Source organism: Lissotriton vulgaris, chromosome 10 (genome assembly GCF_964263255.1).
Source record: "Lissotriton vulgaris chromosome 10, aLisVul1.2, whole genome shotgun sequence".
NCBI classification, from domain to species: Eukaryota; Metazoa; Chordata; class Amphibia; order Caudata; family Salamandridae; genus Lissotriton; species Lissotriton vulgaris.
In genome coordinates this window covers 564,835,479-564,849,313 of record NC_141698.1, presented here as the reverse complement: position 1 = coordinate 564,849,313, position 13,835 = coordinate 564,835,479, and the positions used below count along the sequence as shown (strand labels likewise).

General features: G+C 42.5%; 1 protein-coding gene across 3 annotated transcripts in view; it reads left to right on the top strand.

Annotated features, from left to right (window-relative positions):
• The window catches only part of CIITA (class II major histocompatibility complex transactivator), a 451,080-nt gene that overhangs the window by 383,109 nt on the left and 54,136 nt on the right, over positions 1–13,835 (top strand). For all 3 annotated transcript variants that reach the window (XM_086941420.1, XM_086941419.1, XM_086941421.1), the window contains one exon: positions 9,435–9,518. In XM_086941420.1, the coding sequence (XP_086797546.1) occupies positions 9,435–9,518 (84 nt within the window). The remainder of the gene's footprint in view (positions 1–9,434; positions 9,519–13,835) is intronic.

Below are 13,835 nucleotides of genomic sequence, written 5' to 3'. Positions count from 1 at the left end.
GGTATTCGTCTTCTTTTTGACAGTACTCCTTACTATTCTCATGCATTGGCACTGTTACATGGACTTTGCAAAAATCAATAAAAGCAAGCCATTCTTCAGCACATGGAATGTGAAAAAATATATTGGCTGGATTCGGTACCACAGGACAACATGGAAAAAATATGCTTTTAATCTCCTGCACTATTCTGTTCTTTTCATTTATTTTCTGTGAACCTGTGATCAGAAAGTTACACAAACTTCCAATCAAGTCCATCAAAAATCCTTTTATTGGTAAAATTCCTGCAACTGATGGTGTTCCTGAATACACGTCACTTGGTTCTAATTTTAATAAGACATGTTCTGCATATTTTATTAATTTGGCATCCTTCTCTGTGAACTCTCCTATTTCTGTGTTTATTATTTTCTCAAAATCAGAAGGTAATTTTTCAACTGTCTTTTCTGAAAATAATGCTACAGCTGTCTCTTGATGGGCCATTTTAAAATGTACATCCTCATCAGGAATCTGAAAATGAACATTATCTGATGCACAGTAATCTCTGCCGCTTAATTTACAAAAAAATTGTTTTTCTGCTAGGCCTGAATCACAGACAACAGTTTTGCAATCTTCCTCAAATGGGCCTAATTTTGGTGCACATTTTTCTAAAACTGGGTTTGTAATTTCTTTGTTTAAAACTCCTGCAACTAAATCTGGACTTTCCTCTGCCTTCACAATGCACTTGGCAAATTCAGAATTGTGAGTGTTAAAACTCTCATTTTCAAACACAGAAACCTGTTGGACTGGGTTCTGATTTTGTCTCTGGAAATAATTCACATTTGCTCTGGACAACTTATTTAAATCAATGTTAGCCTTTTCCATATTTTGTGGTATCTTTGCTTGAAACATTCCTGCCATAGGTACCTGTCTCTGAACTGACATTTGCATTTGCTTAGCTTGCATAATTTGCATCTGCATTTCTCCATATTTTTGTGCATCATGTTTAAAAAAAAATTTCTTCTTCCAATGCTCAAATCTACTATAAAGATGGCAAAGGACACATTTTCCAGCAGTACAACATCCATACCTGAATTTGCACAAACCAAAACAACTTTACTTCCATCCTGTGTTCTTTTAATCTGTACCCAATCAACATCCTTTGCTGGCACTCCACCCTTCAGGAAAATAATCACTGCTATATTTTCCTCCATAACAACAGAAAATAATGGTGCATTCATGCAAACCCTTTTCACTGTCTCCTCACCTGGCCTTTGCAAAACTTTAGATTCAAACCACAATTTAGTCTGCATGGCAATGTAAAAGAACATTTCCAAATTAATGCACAACTCTTTTAAAAAGTAATCAAATCCATCAACTTGTGGGTACCACAGCATAAATTTGTCTCTCAATTGTGGGATTGTGTTCAGAAATGCTGCAAGTTCACTTTTATTCTGTGGCATAGGAACATGCACTTCTCCCACTATTTCTCTCAATGAGTAAGCAAAAGCTTCTCCCTCATTCTGCTTATTATTTTTCTCAACTAAATCTGGTGGCTTCTTTTCCTTATCCAGTTTCAATGCAAGGTCTGGTGGTTTCTTTTTCTTCTCATGTTTTCTTGCCCATTTGTCTCCTAATTTCTCAAACCCATTGCATTTAAAAATATATTTTATTTCTGCAATGTGCAATTGCATTCCTGAAGAACACATTTTCTCATTTGCTTCATCATCCATATGTACCCTAAAACTTTTCTGAAATGGGAAACTTCCTGAAACATCAATTTCATACTTTTGAGCCAAATCTGTCAGGCCATTATGGGTAGTTAATGCACATGCAACTGTTTCCTTACTCAGGGAAATTAATTCTTTTTTCTTACACTGGTTCACATTTTCATTATTTAAACAGCATGGACTGTTATTTTCTCCATGTTCAAGTGCTGAATTTAAAACACTAAGCTGTTTCTCTTTTTCAGGGCCTGTGTTATTATGTTCTCCCATGTTTTCAATCTTTTTAATCGCTGCTGCTTCCTCTAAGCAGGTTTGAAAAATCACATTTTCAATTAAATTTATTTTATTCTGAGCTGTAGATGTTGTAAAGGCCATTTTCCCTCAACTTTCAGTGCTTGGGGTAATTTCTGTTCAATAATCTGTGAATTCTGAGTTTCTGAAATAAACTCTGCCATAATCACTCCTTCTGCAGCTCTTTGAACCTTTTCAGTAGGGATCACATTAATTGGGACAGTCATCATTTTTCTATGCATTATCTGTGCATCTGCAGTTAGCAATTCTTGGACTGAATCAGGCACATTTGAAGCAGTAACACCTGGAGGTATCACTGTCAGTGCTGAATCAACAGGTAGTGGGTCAATCTGAAATGTCTGCTCAGTTTTCTCAATCTGTGTTTTTCTCTGTTCAACAGAAGCAGTAGCCACTGTAGTGCTTACTAGTACACTATTTTCAGTATTTTTAATGGGAACCACTTAAAGTGGTGGACAATCAGTTAACAATTCATCCATTATTTCATCCCCTGAATCATTATTTATTTGAAGCTCTTTATCATCATTAATTCTCTTCTCCTGTATTTGGTGCTTTACCTTTTTATCCTCACTTGCTTTCTCTCTTGCTACCTTTTCCCACAAGCTTAAGGCCTCAAATTGTGCAGCTTTAGATGGTGTCTTTATTTCACATAACACTTCCCTTAATTTGTCAATAATTTGCAATTCAAAAGTACCATCTTTTGGAAACCTCAAAACACCCTCTTTTTCAGTAATCTTGCACCATTGGTGAACCCACATACATGTATTTTGTCCCAAATTGGTAGACATAAAATGCACAGGTGTTCCTTCAGGAGCTTCACCAATAAAAAACGAATTTTTCACTTTACCTCCTAACAGCTTCTTTAAGCCTTCAAACATTTTCATTTTTGCAATAGTTCAATGCAATGTCTTTTTTTCCAAAGCTGTCAGTCTCAATATCAGTCAGTTTTACTCCTACTACTGACCCTCCACAAAATCGTACTGCAATATTTCTCTGAATCAATAACTCTGTTAGTAACAACATAAATACATTCGCTACTCTGTCTATTGTGCTAAATAAAGGATAGATTTATATTCACTGTGAGTAACACATTCCGCTTACCCTTCACAAAGTAAGACCTTCCGTTTACTCTTCAAACACTACAGGTAAATCCCTTCCGCTTACCTGTCACTCAAGCTCAGAAGAACCTGCTACTCCTTTGGACTTATCCTTCAGGATATATCTTAGGCCAAAGTTTCACCAGCGAACCCTTTTGCTGTCAATCAAGCTCAGAAGAACCTGCTACTCCTTTAGTGTGACCCTTTCTAGGTGATATCAGACTAAAGTTTCACCAGCGAACTCTTTGCTATCAATCACTCACACAGAAAATAGTCCCTAATTTAACACTGCCAGCCCTACCCAGCTTCTCAGTGTTATTCCAACAGACGAATAACCTCAGTGCAGTGTGGCTTCCATTTACCACCCGCTATTCCTTCCCAGGATTCCACAGGTGTACATACCTGCGTGTTCCAAATAACATAGAACAAGACACTAACTTAACATGAAGAGTTAAAACATGTAATCAATAACCAAAAATTATGTCCTATGAGATTACCAATATAATCAATAAAACCATCAATTCAAAATAAGCAAAATTTCACCAACAGTAAAAAAAAATCCTTACTATTTTCAACACTTCAAAAATACATACATGCTAGCATATTAACAACATTTCACAACCCTATTGATACTCACACCACTTCTTGCATCACCTTCCAGTACTGCTTTGCCAATCTTCAGGTTCTGAGCATTGGAGTCAGGAATCAGGGCTTGGACATTTATCTAACTTGGGCAATTATTTTATTTCCCTTCTTAAGGTCAATGATCCATTAGTTGAGTAGTTGATGGTGAAATCAATAATCATTAATCACCAAACTAATCAATAATAACCATCCTCTGATTACCAAAAACTGATGGAGCGGTAATTTCTTCTGGTAATTTCTCAATGCAAAACCCTCATGCTACCTCTAATTTACCGCTCAAAAGGTGTTGGGCCCTTCACACCATGTATTACCTTCAGGAGACTTTTAATAATCATGAACAGTCAAAAATGCAATTATTATTTTAAGCCAATAAAGAGAGTTGTTGAGTATTTAAAGGGTTTTATTTTCTAGTCAAAAGTTATGTTTTCTCTGACAGTTTATTCATTAGTAAAATATCAATCAGGTTACAGAATTTGGAAAACAGGAAAAATAGCATTAATACAGAACTTATTACTGTCTGCATATAAGCATTACATATAGGAATGTGGCGCAAAATGTCATTCAAAATTCTTAAAGAGTTTCTAAGAAAAATAGTCTTGCAAGGCTAATCAAAAATCAAATAGTTTGCAAAAATCTCCCATAAAGAGAAATAAATGCATAAAACAAATACATCTTTCAGACCTAATTAATTAATCAAAGCATAACTGAAAGTTTAGCATCTGTTTCTATTTAATCAGCTGCACTCTCTGTCTGTCTGTGTCTAAAGAGCAAGCAGGGAGTGAGACAGCCCCTCCTTCACCAGACCTCAAGGGAATTTGGCCAAGATATGACGTGGAAGCAAGAAACCTCCCCCTGACACTCCTCGGACGCAAACCCTCCCTTCAGCAATCTCCCGGGACGTTCTCGTACCTAACCCATAGGCTGTCTGGCCTAATCTGTTCCTTCTCTTCAAGAGCTCACACACCCCCTAATGAGCCTAGAAGCCAGCTGAGCTGAGAAAGCCAGCCCCTGTCGGTTTTTATACACAAAATTTTGGCAGACTACACAAAGATGTAACATCTTTCAGGAAAACCTGTACTGATTGGTCAGTTATGATGGCATGAGTTTGCACTTTCCTGACGCATTAAAAAAAAACAGTTTTAACAAAAGAAGCATATATGAATAATACATTTATAAACATTTGCAACATTTACTAGGGAAAATGTTTCATTTTAATTCTTCCTTCCTTTTCTCAGCGCAGTAGGACGGATACTTTAGTTAGCTGGTACATTGGCACAATCACAAGAATGTACAGTTCAAGCTGTCCTTCACTTCTTGGCATGAGGAAAGCTGCCACAGTCTGCGCATGCTCCCTTCTCATTCAAAGCAAGCCATAGCTTTTGATGGTTTCACAGGCAGCCATTTAATGGTAGGCCCCAAAAATAAAATAAACAAAAAGATAATGTTAATTTCATGTAAATCAGCCCATTATGTTTCCCAAATTCATACTAATACTCCTTATAAATGTTTACCTAGCCAAGCTACTAGCGTAAAGCAGCTTTTCTATTATTTATGTACAACATGCAAAATAAATATGCAATGTGCAACAAAGTAAAAGAGGTGTTATTAACTGAAAATATTTATCAAAATATGCAACAAGTCAAAGTCTTTTAAGACAGAAATAGTGAATGTATATTGCATGGGATGAGCTGGGAAGAGAGAAACATATTCTATTAATCTTCAAAGCTAAAAAGCCACTTTTCTCTACATTGCAAAAACACATGTTAATTCAGCAAAAGAATTTGAGAGTGAATAGGCCTCACTTTCATATTTTTCATGTGCCATTAACTTGCACCAAAAGGTGCGTGGCAATTTAAATGCAGTTTGTCTGAAGCACAAAAAATAAAACAATGCCTGACTGCAGATGAAATCTGCTCCATCAGTGGTGGATCGTTGTTCTCCTGAAGGTGAAGTGGATGCATCTGTGGTCCGTCCAGTGGAGTTCTGTGGCGTGGCTGAAATCGATGTCTTTGCTGGATGAGAAGATGGCGTCGAGTGTGTATCCGGCGAGGTGGGTGGGGGTGCTCACCAGTTGCTTGAGTCCAAGGTTGGCGAGGTTGTCGAGCAGGGTGCTGGTGTTGCCGTCGTTGATGTTCTCCAGGTGGAAGTTGAAGTCCCCCAGGAGGATGCAGTCAGCGGAGGGGAGGGCATGCGGGCTGACGAAGTGGGCGATGTCCTCGCTGAATTGAGTGCGTGGTCCCGGAGGTTGGTAGATCAGGGTGCCTCTGAGGGTGGTCTTCGGGTCGGTGTGGATCTGGAAATGCAGGTGTTCGGCGGAGGGTGGGGTGTTGTCGGTGCTGGTCGTGATGCGGATGGTGTTCCTGTGGATGATGGCGATGCCTCCTCCCACCTGGTTGGCGTTGCGGTCCCTCCGGGTGATCTTGTAGCTCTCTGGGATGGCGATGGCGATGTCGGGCGCTGAGGAGGCGTTCATCCAGGTCTCCGTGATGAAGGCAACGTCAGGGGCTGTGGCGTCTAGGAGGTTCCAGAGTTCGATGGCGTGTCTGTGGACGGAGCGGGTGTTGAGCAGGATGCACTTGAGGTGGTTGCTGCTGGTGTTCAGCTTGGCGGGTGCTGGTGCCGGGCAGGTCCGGATGCAGGTGAACTTGCAGGTGTTGCAGCTGAAGGGTCCGTGGAAGCGTCGTGGGGTGGCTCGGTAGCATCCCGGGTCTCGGCCGGTGTTGAGTGCGATGAGGGTGGCGGCGGTGTACGTCAGGCGGGTCGGTCGGGGTCCTCGTGGGCCAGGGGTCCAGCCACTGGGCGCGGTCCAGGCGCGGACAGGCGTAGACGGGCTTACCTTTGGTGCGCCCTCGGCGCACAATCGGCGCGCCCGCTGCGCGTGACCGCTGCGCGTTCGCACGGTCGCCATATATGGCGAAGTGCGTGGGTGGGCGGAGCAGCTGGGAGGCGGGAGCGGGGAGGGTACAGAAAGAAAAGGGGCGGGGTTACCGGTGGTGGCGGGAAGCGGGGAGGGATGAGACGGGGGTGGCAGAGGGAGGCAAACCAGGGAAACAACGGAGGAGAGAAAAACAATTAGCGCAACAACAGCAATACAATTACAATAAAAACGGACCAAAAACGAGGCAAAACAAATACAGGGACACCAAAATCAAGGCAAAAACAAATAAAGGGTCACAGGGCAGGAATCGAGTGCAGACCACGCCGCTCGGTGGCAAGGGGCGTGGTCTCGCGGCTGAGACGGGGCAGGCGAGGCACAGGGCGGGAAGGCACACGCAGCAGCTGGTGGCCGTGCGGCGCGGGGGTGTCCCAGAACTGGGTCACACTCACCTGCGTCGCACGGTAATCACGGTAATCACGGTAATCAATGATTGATTACTGATTGATTCAGTTTATCTAACTATAGAGGTCTTGGACCACTGTTGTTTAATACCGATTGATACCCAGGTCCAGTACCTTGTGGGTTACCCCATTACTTTAATGGGTACTCAAAGGAGTGCCTCCTACTTTTTTTATACGGATGTTGTGGTATGCAGCTTCAGGCAATAATGTTTAATTAGCGCTTAGGCTTTGGAGCACAACTCTCGGAGCTCTTCAGGCTTAGCCACTGATGTGGTCTGGCTCAGGGAGCTTTCTGTGGCTGCCACCTCCATTCTTCTCCCGTGTGCCTAGCCCTGGCAGCCACAACTCACCCTAAGTCCAGGACTCGGTTCCCCTCTGACGCCGTTTTATCGGAAGCTGCGCGCAATTCTGCTCTGTGCCGGCCACATCACATCCTTGTACAAGTGGAAGTGTATGCCCCAACAGCCGCAGGGACGTAGAAAAAATAAACAAGCAAACATGTTCATCTATATGTTTCTATGGTTCTGCAGCAAGTGTGCTTATATTTCCACCTCGAGAGAGAAAGGAGGGCGGCACTGAGTGACCGTGAGAGCAGCTTCTGGTGAAACGGGCCTTAGAGGGCACCGGCCCTTGATTGTTCAAAACGAGCTGTCCGAAATGGTGACATTTATATCTACGTCACATATAATAAAATCTTCACTCTTTTTTCCCGATGACGGTGCACGTAACTGTGCGACAAATATGAAATATCCTCATTCTCGCAGGTACTCATTTGGTTTTCTATGGGCAGCCCTGCCAAGTATCACGCATTACGCGTGGGGGTCATCGTGGCTGGCCCCGCCCGGTACCGTTATGGCAATTCTGACATAGAGTAAGTATCAATCACTGTGCTAATCTCCTTGACTTTTCGAATTGAATTTACTTTTAGCAGCACCTCGCCCTGTAGTTTCAGCTAGCGCTCTAGTACATTCATTGCAGTCTGGAAAAGTTGAGTTCAGCCCCTTAAAAGCCGAAGCGGAGGATCGATTTCCGTGACCCATCTCCCGCAGCGTCTGAGTGACAGACTCTCACCGTGCATTTTAACTGAACTAATCTCTCGGCTGCAGTGCTGCAAGTGTCACAGGCTGAGGTCTGCCCTGGTGTTTAAGGGTGTCTGTTTGATGGTGTTTGCCGCTGTAGCTTTAGGTCTGCAGTAGGAGTGACACTTTGGTTGCTTTGGGGATTACACCTCTGTGTACACTGAAGCCCAGCCCGCCAGGCCTTTAGAGCTAAATTCTTGGTAAAGTAAACAAACGATCAAGGATTAGGCAGAATAACACACATCTGCATTCAGGTGTGTGCCTTTTTTGGTGACCAGAAAGCCACGAGCAGCAGCGCTGGTACATGCTTGAATGTGTCAGCATGTGTAATCCACAACCCTGAATAAAGAGTAGTGACAGGTTTTGCGGTTCTGTGCCGTGGGTTGTAGTGGAGTCAAGTCAGACTCCAGGCGTTGGGCATGGTCGGCAAGATTGAAAGGATATCCCTCTGGGAGTAGGAAAAGGAGCAGGGGCAAGGCACAGCCGGGCAGAGTTTGATCTATTTCATTGTGATTTTACTGTGATTGGGTCTAGAGTTCACAAATCTCTGTCCTAAGTATGTTGCCCCACGGAGCACTCTGGTTGGTATTAGAACCGGTGATTTGTAGACTACAGCCCTGCGGTCCAAAGTTGCACAAACATTGCTTCCATATGGGTATTACCCCACTGAGCAGTCTGGATGGTATTAAAACCTGTGACTTGCAGGCCCTACGGCCTTGCATCCTCGAGTTGCACACAAATTCCTGTCGTAAGTACTCAACTTGAACCCTCTGGCAATATTAGAATGTGTGATTCTCAAAAGATGTACAAATCTATAGTCTATATATAAACTCCAGTGAACTATCTGTCCAGCCTTGTACATTTTCATCAAACTTACGTGTGGTAGCCCACTCATATTTTAACCTGCAACATTGATTTATAATATTTTTTCACATGCTATGTTTATTCATTTCCCTTTCCTCTCTTTTATACGTAGTTTCTTTATGGCTGTAAGCTCTCTTATCTTGTCTTTTTATTGTACGTGATTTTTATCTCCTTTTGCTCTTTCCATTTTGTCATTATTTTCTGATCTGTTCCCTTTGTTTTTCCTTCACAATCATCTTTTTCCATTTCTCAACAATGGTGTATTTATCTTTAAATGTCTTTTAATTCATACTGTTTTGCCCTTTCTCTTTTTATTGGCTGCCTTTTTAAAACTCAAAGGAGTTTTATGAATGGTCTTATAATGGTTATTATCTACTCAATATCAATTTTCTTTTTTTAACAGCTTGTATAATAATCAAATAGGTGATTATGGAGCGGAAAAAATTGGAGATATTCTCCCACTTTTGACATCGCTAACTGTACTGGCGTAAGTATAACATGATACCATACAGCATGATCCTTGCTTTACATAGATATATTAATATGTTAATAAAACCATCTTTGTTTGGTTACTTTAACCTTTGTAAGATCTAGTGACTTTATAGACAATGCTGCTGAAGAGATCAGTTATATGCATTAAAAACCAAATTTCTGATCAGAAACAGAAGACAATTTGTATTACATTTTAGAAGACAAGTTAAAATGAGAAACTTAAATTGGTTTGAATGAAGATTGGTGACAGTCAATAGAATTCGAATATGCTTTACTTATTAAAGAGTGTAAGATGATAATGTAAGTTTTATCACTTAATTTCACAAAATTAGTCAGCACCATAATAAGAATGGATCGGGCTGCAATCATCTCTCCCCTGTATCTATCTACATATATTCCTTGACTGAACAAGTAGATTTTACAACTGTAAGACAAATGTCTCTAGCTGTCACTTATGCCATTGTTGAAAAACAATTGAACTGGGATGTGTTGGGGTTGTATTAATAAAAAATTATTTCCATCCAAGTTTCCCAGTACTTTTAGTGCTTTGTACACAGGAGTTAGTGCATGTTGTGGCCGGAATCCTCAGGATCGTATGTTGCTAGTAGGGTCCACCTCTCGATACCACCACGGCCTGAATGATAATACACAGACTCCGCGGAGTGGTCAAGCGGGGGAAGGGAAGGAAGGGGACAGCAGGGAGGGAGACCTAGAAAGAAAGCATAAATATATAAAATAACACTGTTCCTTCCTATTCTACCCTGACCCCTTTTATCTAAGAATATACAGCTGGTCTACGAGAAGTACCTGTAAAGAAAGAAAACCTTCTCTTCTCTTCTTCGAGTTTTAACGAGGGCTGCTGAAGTTCTGAGGTAAACATCTGGCAAGAGAACACCCTTGTCAATAGTTGTTCAATATGTCATAACAGCAAATATGAGGGACAGAGAGGATTCTTACATACCCTATGAACAACTCCGCAGACTGAGACCGGGGAGCGGAAGAGCCTTCCTCTTGCTCACTCACATAACCCCAGCTTCTGAACATAGAAAGAAACCAGCATGACTCCAATCAAATAGTGAAACAACGTGCAGTATAAATCAGAAAGATAAATCTGGCCTTGTAACCCAAGGCGTACTGTGAAGTTAAAGAGCCTCTAGGTAATCGCTCCAGAACAAGGAATAGTCACTGGGGTGTCTCTATCCCTTTGGCAACAATGATAGCTTTCCTCCTAGTAAGTCTATTGGAATTAAATGCCCATACCAATAAGCAAGCTATTGAATCCGCCAATGGCCCGAGGCAAAAGTTAACGTAGATTCTTTTAATAAAAGAAACAATAAACACCTTCCCTGCATGAGCCACTACTTCTGTCCAGTGCTTGGGGATGACTTTTCCTAAAGCAAGGCGCCAAAGGCAAAGTCCTCTCTTTAATAGCCGAAGGAGCAGCAAGTACAGTCCAGTGTTTGGCGCAGCCTCTCTTTGCTGGGTGCAGGGAAACAGCAGGGCAGTCCTTCTTCAGTCCTCTCTCAAGTTCAAACATGATCTGAGGTTTAGGTGCCAGGGGGTGCCAGTTTTATACCTAGGTTGTGCCCTTGGAGGATGTAGCACCAACTAGCCAATGGGCTACCAGCACCCTTCTGGCCTAGTAATCACTTTATGTAAAGTGTAATAAAAAAACACAATGATTCTGAAAAAAGATTCAACAAAACATTAAATTAAGCAAAAAACAAAAAAGGCCAAGCACCCACAAACAAGATTTGTAGATATTATTATCACATTCTTTTTTTAAATAAACAATGACAATACAATACAAAAATAAAAGGTTAGCTCTCATTGTGTTACACTAGACAACACAAATGGTACCAACTGGCAGTGGGCTTTCAATTTAGATAGATTTTTCCTGCATTACAACAAAAGCAAAGTGCAATCAATTCATTATCCCAATTTTACCAAAGGTGCATCAACAGCCTTTTGACCCTCTGGATTAAACTGGTCATCATCAGGACAGGGAAACACCTTTTGAGCAGCCATGAAACAAACAATCTGAAAACAGAAATATATACATTTGCATCAGTGGGTCCCAGAACTTTTAAGAAGCTGTCCCTGTTGGGCATAACTGTTTAAGTGCAACAAGTTTGTTGTGAGGTCTTATAAACTTTACTCGGTCATGTCTTGATAAATATGATCGATCGAGTAACCCGATATATTCAGAGGAGTATATTGCCAAGCTAAAATGTGGTCCTTCTCTGCCTGCATCTTCAATGCCCTCACCAGTTATAAGTAAGGGACAGGCACTTTTGTATGAACTAAATAAATGTTGGAAAAAACATGTTCCTTTGTGAGCATCTTTTGCTTAATTTAAGGTTTTGTTGAATCTTCTTCTGGAGCCATTGTAGTTTTTCATTGCTACAGGCCCCAGGTTCTGGTTTAAAAGGGCCGTCCCTGTTGGGCATAATGTAATGTGTTGCATCTAGCTAGCACAGAATGCATCAGTATGCCCAATCACAAAAAGTATGTGGAGCTCTCTAGCCCATCGTAACATTGTGTGTACCTGGGGGCTGCATTTCCATGGAATAACAGGCTTGACAGTGACCTCTCTCTGTCCCTGATGCCAGGCTGTCTTCAAAAACAAAAGAGCAGCCCCTCTTTTATGTGACTCAATTTTCCTTTCAAAGGTGGCTTTCCCTTTGAAGCTTGCCTTTTGGGCTCACTTCCTCTTTGGCCTTCCTGCTAGGGGAAAGGCCCCACCTTTCCCAATTGCAGGCGCTCTGTGTTTGTTCCTGAGAGCCGTTCACACATCCCCCCAGGAGAGCCGAAGGCTGTCTTGAGGTAATCAAGCATAAACGGTCAAACTTTGGGCAACCAAGTGGCAACTTTCTAAATTGCCATTTGTGCAAAAGTTACATTAAATTCGACTTGAGCATGAAGTCGGGTTTAATGCAACGATTCGTTTTAAACCTCATATTACTATATTTAGTTGTCCCATTCAGAAATGAGTACTGCTCAATTGTCAGCGTGGTACTCTATATTCACCATTGATGCTACTAGCCATTTCCACAGTAATAATGACAATGCGGTGTGCCAGAATACCATTTCAGAGGACCATAGGTCCAGGCAAGGGTTAGTCAGCCCAACCATGGTGGCTGAGGCTTTTAAATCCCAATGTCCTAGGGCCATCCTTACTATTGATCCTGCTCAACTGGGGCAAGCAGCTCTTCTGCACCTGAATTTAAGTTAGGTAGTGTCAGATGAGAAATCAAGGCTCTTCCAGGGTGTGGACACAAATATAGATCAGTGAACACAACTTATAATTGAATTTCCAGACAAATTCTAGTTTTTATATAAAAAGAAGTATTTTAATTCGAATTCTACAGATGCAAAGGTAAACACCATTTAAAATCAATAACACAGTTCTCCTTGAGATAGGGCCTCTAGTAGTTGTCAGGCCACGTCCTGCCCTACTAACTTTAGCGCAGTGGGTTCAATGCTATTTCCCATTCACTAGTGACCACCCCAGTGCATGTAAACTATTAGACCCTACTCAAGAGTTCTCCCCTCTGACTCCTTTCAAAAGCTCAGTCACAAGAGTCAATGGGGTGGCAGTACTAATGGCAGTATGTCCTTTGGCGCCCCAAAGGCCCAGTTCATAGCTTACCCACTCTGGCGGTATGTAACACTTCAGAGGTGCAGCAAAGTCCTGCTCCGGATCAGCAAAGTCAGGCTGCGAACATCCACATTCAGCAGCAGACAAAGACTCTCTCCTCTGTGCAGGTTCTCTCCTCTGAGCCTTCCACCGGCTGGTTCTAGTGATTGGGCTGGTCTCACTCCGGTGATCACACAATAAATTACACTTTCCTTCGCAGGGAGTTGGGTGGTTGATCACCTTGCTCCAACAGGGCTACGGTGATATTGTTTGATATTTGGGCCCCTTTCAGTGCAGTTAGCAGTGTGCGGGCTAGACCCACCCTGGTCACAGCAGTGGTTTCTTGGGCCTTGGACCCAGCCCGAACCCTTGGTCACAGAGTCTCCGGCGGTTACTCCTGGCATACAGGGTCGCTGCCATGGCACTAACAAGTCTGTTCACGCTGACTTGGTGCTGATGTTCACAGTGGCCCTTTCTCTAGCACGCAGGGTCACCCACCACCCATCACGAGGTCGTGCAGGCCTGGTGCTCTCCACACAATCCTCGGTCCTGAGCACAGTCCACGGGGGCCCCTCCTGGAAGACAGGTGTTGCCGAAACAATCAAGCAAACAGGCTGAGGCTTTATCAGTGCAAGAGCGGATTCCTAAAACCTCGCTTCTTGGCTCAGTCCA